The sequence below is a fragment of the Lathyrus oleraceus genome, chromosome 5 (genome assembly GCF_024323335.1).
Source record: "Lathyrus oleraceus cultivar Zhongwan6 chromosome 5, CAAS_Psat_ZW6_1.0, whole genome shotgun sequence".
In the NCBI taxonomy this organism is placed as follows: Eukaryota; Viridiplantae; Streptophyta; class Magnoliopsida; order Fabales; family Fabaceae; genus Lathyrus; species Lathyrus oleraceus.
This window is the reverse complement of record NC_066583.1, coordinates 392,262,598-392,273,799: the sequence shown is the minus strand read 5'-3', so window position 1 is coordinate 392,273,799 and position 11,202 is coordinate 392,262,598. Positions and strand designations below refer to the sequence as shown.

Below are 11,202 nucleotides of genomic sequence, written 5' to 3'. Positions count from 1 at the left end.
ATCAGGAATCTCTTCAACATCATCTTCTTCGGCCTCAAATACAGGGAACTCAAAGTTGGGAGATGGTGTTAGATCATTATGTTTAATGGGTTTGATCAACCTACATAATGATTTTGAGTATAAAAGAGATTTCAGAATTCAAGCAAGGCAAATCATTATGCAGATGAAAAGATTGATTTTATTCTCTTTTTTAAGGTTTTATGGTGATCACCAATTTCATGCAAAAATCAAAAAGGAAAAATAATTTGGAAAAACAAACATTTAACATGTAATTTTTGAATGAATATCATTGTATTAATATGTGCCAACAATGTCATCACTTCTCCTTTTGGCATGGGAGAAGAGTTTTTAAACAAAATGAACATATTACGTGGACTTGTGGATAACTGTTGGAACATCAACAGTGACCCAATTATTGCAGATTCCTCCAGGGATGACAAAGTTGCCAAGATTTTCCTCTTCATCATCTTCCACAATGGCAGCAACCTCTTGATCTTCAACAGTGTGGATGAAACTACCACTCTGGAACAAACCACGATCATTGGAAATGCCTGAAGAGTACCATATGCCATCCCGGGATTTATTATCTTCCAGCTTGATCATTTGTCCTAAACCATTAGTTGCACCATGCTCAATGGCCAACTTAGCATCATTGTAGGAAGCAAATGAAGAAGGTCCTTTCCTTGAAGGCTCAGCAAAAGATAAGGCTTGGAACGGAGTCCCAACCTCAACCTCCACGTCAATATAGGAGAAGCAAGATATATGGCTAACCAAGAGAGCCTTCTCTCCCCCCATCACCGCCAACTTTTTGTTCTTAACAAACTTTAACTTATGGTGTAAGGTGGATGTCACGGCGCCTGCCTCGTGAATCCATGGTCTGCCAAAAAACAGCTGTATGATGGGTGGATATCCATGACCTGGAAAGTGATATGAAAATCACTAGGTCCAATCTTGATCAGAAGTTCAACTTCGCCAATCACAGTTTTTCGCGATCCATCAAAAGCTTTTACTACCACTCCACTCTGCCTCATGGGAGGCCCCTGGTAAGAAAGTTTAGCCAGAGTGGATTTTGGCAACACATTAAGCGATGACCCTGTGTCCACCAACACATTGGACAAGGCATCATCGATGCAGTTCATTGAAATGTGTAGAGCCAAATTGTGGTCTTTTCCCTCCTCGGGAAGATCAGCATCACAAAAGCTTAAATTGTTACAAGCGGTTATGTTTGCAACGATGTTATCAAACTGTTCAATAGTTACATCGTGATCCACGTATGACACGTCCAACACCCTCTGCAAAGCTTCGTGGTGTGGCTCAAAATTCATCAGCAAAGATAGGACAAATATCTTTGATGGCATTTGTAGCAGTTGATCAACAACATTGTATTCGCTCCTTTTGATGAGCCTCAGCATCTCATCACAGTCCTCTTTCAAAATGCCATGCTGGCCAACCAGGACAGGAGCTCCTACAATTTTATCAACAACAGGGTCAACGCCCTTCACAACAAGTTCCGGATTGGAAGAAGTCCCCACAGGACCGGCAGGATTAACAACAACAAATCTTGTCGCGTCATCTTGGGGTTTCGGCGGCACCGAGAAAACACGACCACTGCGGGTCACTCCACTGACGTCAGAAATGCTCACTACGGAAGTTGAGGGCAACGACACCTCCTTTCCATCTTCTAGCATTACTGCGTTATATCTGTAAGGCATTGCTTTATCAGATGAATACGGGACAGGACCCGCTGGCTTGATCACAAGAGTGGGAGAGACCTTCTTCTTGCTGCCATCATATTTGATGACAACAAGCTCTAGTATTCTGAATACAGGAGAAATAACATCAACTTCATTCTCATTGCGATTCTGAAGTACTTCGATCATTCCCTGATCCAGCATCTCTTGGATGTCCTTCCTTACTTGGCGGCATCCTCTTTCGTTGACAGTGCACACCTGGAACCTGTCATGGTCATGCTCATAATGATTGTATCCACACAACAGTCGGTGCATCTCGACCAAAGATTGCCTGATATCATTGACATATAAGACTTTATATTTGCCAGGGCAACCCTGGACCATGTTCACAACAACTTTCCCATGCTCGGGAAATGGGTTCTTCTTGACATTAGGACCTACGTCCTCGAAAAACAAAATCCCACTTCTAACAAGGTCCTGCACCTTGGTCTTCAGGGGATAGCAATTCTCCACATCATGTCCGGGAGCACCGGAATGATATACACAGTGTAATTCAGGCTTGTACCACCACTGAGGGTTGGTTGTACAGCAGGAGGATCTCTTGGAGTAATTAGCTTTTTGTCTATCAACGAAGGATAGAGCTCAGCGTATGTCATTAGAATTGGATCAAAAGTGACCCTCTTCCTATCGTAGCTGGTGTTGGTGTTACTGTTGTTTCGAGGCTAGTAGGCCTGCTGTTGTGGACGATGTTGTTGTTGATATTGTTGATGTTGTTGTTGTTGTTGATGATGAACTTCTCTGAAGGCAGGTGCTATATGAGCCACTTGGTGCTGGCTGACGGCAGGGCGAGCAATCTTCCTCTTCACAGAGGGTCTTCTTTTAATATGGGAGGACACAACATGTGCCTCTCCCTCATTCTTCTTCACAAAGCTCCCATATCGCTTTGCTGAAGAGCCTTCATCTCTAGACAGACGTCCTTCACGGACTCCTTCCTCTAGCCTCATTCCCATATTCACCATTTTGGTGAAGTCCGAGGGAGCACTAGCAATCATCCTCTCGTAATATAAAGAACTCAAAGTCTTCAAAAAGATTTTGGTCATTTCTTTCTCTCCAAAGGGTGGCACAATCTGAGCGGCCAACTCACACCATCTCTGGGCGTATTCTTTAAAAACTCCTTCTCTTTCTGGGACACTACCCTCGGTTGGTCCCTATCGGGAGCCATATCCACATTGTATTTGTATTGCTTGACGAAAGCTTCGCCAAGATCATTGAAGGAGAGGATGTTTGCACTATCCAGACCCATGTACCATCTGAGTGCAACACCGGATAAGCTATCCTGGAAGTAATGGATAAGGAGTTGATCATTGTCTGTTTGTGTTGACATCTTGCGAGCGTACATCACAAGATGGCTGAGAGGGCAAGAGTTTCCCTTGTACTTCTCAAAGTCAGGTACTTTGAACTTTACAGGGATTTTAACATTGGGCACAAAGCACAACTCAACAGCAGTTTTACCAAAGAGGTCTTTACCCCTCAGAGTCTTCAGTTCCTTGCGCAGCTGAAGGAATTGGTCATTCATTGCATCCATCTTCTCATAAACATATGCGCCCTCAGACGGCTCAGAATGATAGACGGTGTCTTCTACTCTTGGCAAAGTATGCACAACGGGAGGTGGCACAACAAGGACCGAGCTAGATGCCGGCAGAGAAGCGAGAGTTGGAGCAAAACTCTCAGGCACGAAGTTGGCGGGCATTCCCCAGGGGAACCCGGCTGGCATAGTTGGCGCAAAGTGAGTTGTTGCGGCAGGCACAGTTGAGGAAGCTACCTCAGAAATAACCGTCCTCGCGGGAGGAGTTGCAGGAGTTGGAGACGATTGGCTCTGAGTAGTCAGTACTGACTCCATCATGGCAGTCAGTCTAGCTACCTCCTCTTTCAGTTCCCAATTCTCTTGCTCTAGATGCCCCATTAGTCTTGGAAGATTCGCTCTGGTGTGAAGTCTCGAAAGCTCACTCTGTGTTTCATCGGTCCTTACTAGATTTTGTAGAGGATAGGAGGATTAACCTATCAAATTCCCTTGGTGAATGTAGAATGGGAAGGACCAACTGGTGCAACGTAACTTGGGAGCTTGAAGAGTCATATGCGGGATTCGTATCTGAATCTGTTCACTTGAGGAAATTTTCGAAGGTGAAAATTCTTGAAGTATAGGAGAGTTGTAACACCTCAATTTTATTAATTGTTTAATTTTTAATTATTGGTGATTCATTATGATTTTCGGTGTTTTATTTTATTATTTGATGTTGGTGCGATTTAAAATAAATTATTTGAAATTGTGTTGTTGGGGTGCGGTAGAAATAGTAGGGTGCGGTGAGTCGATAAAGTAAGTTAGAAAATAATTATAATAATTAGAATTTTATTTATTATTATATAAGAAACTTGAGAGAATAGGAGTTTGGGCCAATTGTGGGATTTGAGAAGAGTTTATGGTAAGAAGAGGGAAATTATAGTTAAATTAGGCAAAAATTATAATTAAGCAAAAGTAAGGAGATTACTATATATTTCAAAAGTTGGGAGAGAAGTTAGATTTTTGGGAGCAAAAGAGACAAAGAGGGAGAGTAAAAGCTTGAGGTTGAAGAAGAAGATCAAGGACTTTTGTTGGAGATCAGGTAAGGGTGAGAACTTGTTCCAATAGTAAAGGGTATGGTAGAAGAATAAAATGAAGGAACACTTAACCTCCTTAGGGTTGAGTATTTTGATTCATAATTTTGAATTGGGATGTTATGATGGTTGTTATATGATGATTATATTATGAATTTTGTGTACCTTATATGCGTGTATTTTTATGTTTTGATGATTGAACACATATCTACCATTGTTGCAATTTCGAAGGTGTTATACATAATTTTAAAACAATGATTAGATGATTTAATTGTATTAAAAATATAAATTAACTAAAGATGATTAGAGTATTGCATGAGTTGTAATTTTCTGAGCGTTGGGGATTTTGTGGAATCAAAATCGGAGGTCCGGAAGGCCTCCAACGATGAAAAATGCAGAAAATTATGCATTCTGTCAGTCACGACAGTGCTCAGCGTGGGAGCCTATGTTCGTGTTTTTGGTCGAAATCATTTTGACCATAACTTTTGATATGTAAGTCTAAATTGAGTGTCGTTTGAAGCGTTGGATATTTGAAATAGAGAGCTATAACTTTGTTTCAGGGATAAAATAATTTTGGTGATTATTTCATGGACATTTTTGGGGTTGAAGAAGTTGAAAATCATGCTGGAAATTTTAGAAAAGCAACAACTTTTTAGTAATGCCTCCGTGCACGGTTTTGATCATAACTTTCAACTCGTGAATCATTTTAGATTAGGGTTTGAAGCGTTAGAAAGCTGACTCTTAGAGATATAACATGATGGTGATAAGTGAATTGTTTTAGTATTATTCATATGCCTACTATGTTGGTGAGGTTTTTGTTCGTACGTTCGGTGAATGAATTGTTGACATATCCCGACGATTTTGGTCATAACTTTTATTTTGTAAGTACGATTTTGATGTTGTTCGAAGCATTAGAAAGCTAACTCTAGTACCTATAACATGGTAGTGATTTTTGATATGTTTTAATATTATTAAAATTCCTAACATGTTAATAAATGTATTGGTTTATACGTTTGGTTGATGAATCGTTGCATTATTGTAATATCGTGGTGTGATAATTTTGTTGTTATATTGACACTACGCCAAAAATGACTTTTAACAGCGCATCTTAGACAGCGCTTTTAAAAGAAAGCGCTGTCTAAGGTTAAAATTAAAATAAAACACGGAAAATGTTCCAAAAAAATAATGAAAGCGCTGTCTAAGGGGGGGTCTTAGACAGCGCTTTCTAAAAGCGCTGTCTAAGACCCCCCCTTAGACAGCGCTTTTAGAAAGCGCTTTTAAATATAGACCTTAGTCAGCGCTTTTGATAAAGCGCTGTCTAAAGTCTTTAAATAAAAAAAAAATTAAAACCAAAAGCGCTGTCTAAAGTCTTTATTCCCTCCATGTCACGAAAAAAAAGTTATTCCCTCCCAAATCCTAAAAATCCTACATTCTTCTCCCAAACCCTCAATCAGAGCTTGCTTCTCTTTCTCCCAAATCCATTCCCCCTTCTTCCAACCCTCAATCAGAGCTTGTTTATCCTGTGTGAAAGATTCTTCCCCTAAACCCCATTATATGTGCGAAAATGGGATCCGAAGCTATGGTTCCAGAATGGGCATCGGAGCCTTGCATAATGGGAATCGACGAAGCCGGAAGAGGTCCCGTTCTTCGTCCTATGGTCTATGGCTGTTTATACTGTCCTCTCTCCTACAAGAAAACCCTAGCTACTTTGAGTTTCGCCGGTACTTTCTCAATCAACTTCATTCTCTTTTTTTTCTGATTATTTTATAATCAATTAAATTGGCACCAATGATATTTTGTGTTATTTAATCGTAAGTAAATATTTGGTTTTGGTTACAACCAATCTTCGACGGTGCCCCTAAGTAAGTAATTTTTGTTGTTTGGCATTACTGTATTTTAGTTTCATGAATCAGAAATCTTAAAGTTCTCTTCCAAACTCATTTTCAACATAAATAGGTTGGTGAGGATGAATTTGGATATATGCTTGCTGATATACTCAAGGAAAATAATGTAAACAACCAAGGGATGCGTTTTGACCCTGGTGCACGTACTGCCTTAGCATTTGTTACACTGAGGAGTGACGGAGAGCGAGAGTTCATGTTTTATCGTAATCCCAGTGCTGATATGCTGCTCCAAGAAGATGAACTAGACTTAGACTTAATCAGAAAGGTGAAAATTAAAACTTCAAAACATTGGTCGAGTCTATGTTCTTCCAAACGTTTTCCACTTTAACTCTACCTAATTCATATATTATTGTTGTAAAATTCTTCTGTTATTTATTTCTGGCAGGCCAAGATCTTTCATTACGGGTCGATCAGTCTTATAACAGAACCATGCAAATCGGCACATATAGCTGCTGCAAAGGCAGCAAAAGATGCCGGCGTATTTCTGTCTTATGACCCTAACCTGCGGCTTCCTTTATGGCCTTCTGCAGATAGTGCTAGAGAAGGGATTTTGAGTATATGGGAGACTGCAGATATCATCAAGGTTCTTTTATTCTTTAGTTTCCATTTTCTTGTTCCGTTCCATTGTTTAGAATACGAATTATAGGGTTATGTCAATACCTTCTCTAACAAAACCAATCTGATAATTGTATTTTCAGATAAGTGAAGAAGAGATTTCATTTCTTACAAATGGTGAAAATCCATACGATGACGCCGTTGTACGAAAACTTTTCCATCCAAACCTCAAGCTACTGCTTGTTACTGAAGGTTCAGAAGGCTGCAGATATTACACCAAGGTATGCCTTCCAAAAACCCTACTCCTTCCGGCCTCAATTAAGCAAAAGTAATTAATTATCTTTGTTATTAATCAATCTGCATTGTTTGACATCTATGTTTAAGAAATTAATTACTAACAAAAAAAATCATGCAGTGAAAAATTATTAGTTTGAAATTCTAATAACACTTATGCTTCTAGTTATAGTGTATTATCGACAAGACGACAACCATGATTTTAAACCTTTTCCATCTGCCATATTGCTATGAAGGATTTTAAGCTTGCCCATATCCACCGTTAATAACATCTGTCCTATCTATTTCTTTGCAGGAGTTTAGTGGTAGAGTGAAGGGAATGAAGGTGGATGCAGTTGACACAACCGGAGCTGGTGACGCGTTTGTGGCCGGAATATTATCACAATTAGCTACAGATCTTTCATTACTTCACGTGAGCATTGTTTTTCTGTCTCAAAGAAGTGTTCAATTTAAAAAGTTTTCATTGCATTTTACTGTCTTAAAATTTTAGCTTACTATTTCTATGATATCTTCCTGGTTATTTTTATTCAATATACATTATTTTTTTCTTCTTTGTACATAACTTTCTAAACATCATGTGGTTTAAACTTGCAGAAAGAGGAACAACTGAGAGATTCTCTCAAGTTTGCCAATGCTTGTGGTGCATTGACTGTGACTGAGAGAGGTGCAATACCTGCATTGCCCACAAAAGAAACTGTTCTGAATGCCCTGCTTGAACCTGTATTGTAATTTCACATCCCCATATTTATTTTTCTTTGGTGAATTTTAGGAACTTATTTAGTTAATGCAGTAAATAAGGCCCAAGTGTTTTAATAATTTGGCATATGCTTTTAACCGAGGTAAAATCGGCTACTGAAAGAGAAAATTGAGGCTTTTGTAACTTTTATTGTTAAAGTACTTGGGTAGTAATGTTAAGCAGATAATTGAATTATTAGAGATGTAATTTAATGTATGATTTGTGCTTTTCAGGTTTATATTGATACGGTCGGAGATCCAGGGAAATATGAGGCAAAAATGTCTAAAAATTTCCCATCTATCAAATTTGTGGTTGCTAAGAAAGCTGATAGTCTTTATCCTGTTGTCAGTGGTGCAAGTATAGCTGCAAAGGTATTTAACTCTCTTCTAAAACTACATCAGTATACTATAATGTTTTATTGTTTACTTAAAATCTTTAATCCAACCTTTCAGGTTACGAGGGACCGAGCTGTAAGAGATTGGGTGCTCGATGAGACTGCTGATAATATACACAGGAACTTTGGTTCTGGATATCCTGCAGGTGAGAGTGTCATGAGTACATCGCATATGATATTGAGTATTATATTGATTTACATTGTAATTATAATAAATATGGTTTTGTTTCTTTGTTAATGTAGATCCCGCAACCAAGTCTTGGCTAGAAAATCACAAACATTCTATCTTCGGTTTTCCAACATTGGTTCGGTTTAGTTGGGGAACTTGCAGCACTTATTTTAAAAGTGGTGCTGAAGTTTTATGGTAAGCATGCTAAATGCTTTCTTAATCTTTACTGAAATCTGTGTATAGCTCGCTTCATAAACATGCTTCCTTCTATTACGAGCTCTCCTTCCCCGGACGAGCTTCCTTCAACTTGTAAAAACTCTCCTTCAACTTTATTTGTTCTCTCTGTATGAATCTAACCCTTTCTTTTTCGCAGGTCTTAAACCCTAACTATTAAAGACTTTGTTTGTTCAAAATTTCTCAAACCTCAAAGAATTTTTGAACCTTTCATTACTAGTAAGTTATTTTTTTCCATTCGGTAATGTTATTCCTAACAAAAAATGGTTATTTCTACTCTAGTTTCTTATTTAATAAATTTTTCTTCTTCTATTTTAAATTTTGCTCTACCTTGCTAATTTGTACTACTTTCCCTATTCTTTCCATGATATTTTCGTTTTGAATGCAGGGGATGAAACATAAAATGAGTGTTAAATTGGTTTTAAATTTGGGTGGTTAGAGGTTTTCATTATATAGAATGCCAAGATGAGAAGCTTTTGGTATTTCTTATGACATGATACTAATTTGTGTGTTCGACAAGGATCAAAATGGTTTCATCACTGCAGCTGAGCTCTGTCATGTTATGACAAATCTCAGCTAAAAGCTGAAATATGAAGAGGTTGACGAGATGATTCGCGAAGTTGATGTTGACGGTGATGGTCAGATCAACTATGAGGAGTTCGTTAGAGTCATGATGGCTTATTTGTTTTTAAAATAATGTGTTTCAAATATTGTGTATAATTAAATTTTGATTTTTAATGTCAATAACGGCTGAATGCTTGCCCTTGGTCTTATAGGAATAAATGAATTTGGGACTGCTCTAGTTTTATTGTGTAAGTGTCATGCTACTATCACTTCCCTCAGCGTGGTTGATACCCATAAGAGGTCTTTGGTACTAAGTACATGGTAGTGCATTTTTTAGATTCTATTTATTGATCACATGTTCTTGGGTTTACTATTGTATTCTAATTATGTGTATTTTTATTGTGTTAGTCGGAAGAGTTTAATTTTGAGTACATGGCAGTGCATGTCCCCAAGAGCAACACTGCAACTTTTCATTTCTTCACAAAGAAATTACGGTACAACAATGATGCTGAGGAGGAGAATGCTTATGTCATAAGGAAGCAACTTAAGGTATATGATCCTATAATCCAATTCACTATTTACTTGATGGTTGGTCACTAGTCTGTAGGGAATGATAATTTGCTTTTCAACTAGCTAAATTCCTTTTGATGCAATGTGTTACTCTTATATGGATGAATGTTCTTAGTATGTATTTGGTAACCGTTATGCCTGTTGTATTGGAAGACATATTCAACTTCAACTCTAGTATATTATTCTATTAGAAAGCTCAAAAGAACTAAGTAAGAAATATGAGATATGTTGCTCCTGTGATGGCTATGTAGTATTGAAGATCTTTCTACATTTTGCTACAAGTATTGGTCATGAAAGAGAGAATCATCAATATATGCTCCAAATAATAATCATGTAAGGTTGAATTGTTTTATGCTTTACATTCTAATTATTTTATAGTCTTCAAATAATAATATTATTTCAATTATATTACTTTTATTTTGCAGATTATGAATGATGATATTGATGAAGATTTTCAATCCATTGAAGATGAAGAGATTAAATTTCTAAATTTTTTTAATAGATGATGGTCATTTTAAAGATGTTATTTTGATTATAAATGATAATTGACATTAAGATATATACAATGAAGATGTTATTTTGATTGTGAATGATGTTTACTTTATGTTAATGATGTTTTTATATTAGGTTTTTGTATGACAAATTGATGCGCCCCAATGGTTTGGACGTGTCATTCGGATTCTTAGCACCCGCGACCGTCAACTTAGGTTTAATCTTAAGTAGACCGGATACCGTCAAAAATTGGTAGAAAAAAGGCCAAAATGGCATATATAAAATGTGATAATTGTCTGTCAAAATCTGGTTGAAAACAGGTAGAAATTCTGGTTTATAAACCTGGAAAAAATGTGGTTTAAAACAAAAGCTTCAAAAATTTTCGTATACCTTAGACAGCGCTTTTGTAAAAAGCGCTGTCTAAGGGGGGGATTAGAAAGCGCTTTAGGCAAAAGCACTGTCTAAGGGGGGGGGGGGGGGGGGGGGGGGGGGGGGCTTAGACAGCGCTTTTTGAAAAGCGCTGTCTAAGGTATACCTAAAAAAATTAAAATAGGAGGGTCTTAGAAAGCGCTTTTGGCCAAAGCGCTGTCTAAGGGGGTGGGGCTTAGACAGCGCTTTTCAAAAGCGCTGTCTAAGGTATACCTAAAAAATTTAAAATAAGAGGGTCTTATAAAGCGCTTTTGGCCAAAGCGCTGTCTAAGGGGGGGGCTTAGACAGCGCTTTTAAGATTTAAAAAAAGCGCTGTCTAAACCTTTAGCAGCGGAGGTTTAGACAGCGCTTTAAAGCGCTGTCTAAGGCTAAAAAAAGTGTTGTCTAAGGTCTTGTTTGTTGTAGTGTGATGATGTTAAGATGTTGATGAGTTGCTGTTGTTCGTTGAAATTATTCAAATGGTAACATGAATTGGTTTTTGCATGATGAATGGTGTGATGCATAAATGATGAGATGTC

General features: G+C 37.9%; 2 protein-coding genes across 2 annotated transcripts; both read left to right on the top strand.

The window, feature by feature from the left end:
* The first annotated feature begins 5,907 nt into the window (after positions 1–5,907).
* LOC127080934 (probable fructokinase-6, chloroplastic) lies at positions 5,908–7,912 on the top strand. The gene is made up of 6 exons (XM_051021221.1): positions 5,908–6,000; positions 6,300–6,512; positions 6,633–6,830; positions 6,946–7,083; positions 7,392–7,508; positions 7,691–7,912. Exons 1-6 carry the CDS (start codon positions 5,908–5,910, stop codon positions 7,823–7,825), a joined length of 894 nt encoding a protein of 297 aa, XP_050877178.1. The 3' UTR covers positions 7,826–7,912.
* An 8-nt stretch (positions 7,913–7,920) lies between these two features.
* Positions 7,921–9,091, top strand: LOC127080933 (ribonuclease H2 subunit A). Its single transcript, XM_051021220.1, has 6 exons — positions 7,921–7,935; positions 8,066–8,203; positions 8,285–8,372; positions 8,470–8,590; positions 8,769–8,848; positions 9,018–9,091. The coding sequence occupies exons 1-5, from the start codon at positions 7,921–7,923 to the stop codon at positions 8,773–8,775; spliced, it is 369 nt and encodes a 122-aa protein (XP_050877177.1). The 3' UTR covers positions 8,776–8,848; positions 9,018–9,091.
* Positions 9,092–11,202: the final 2,111 nt, after the last annotated feature.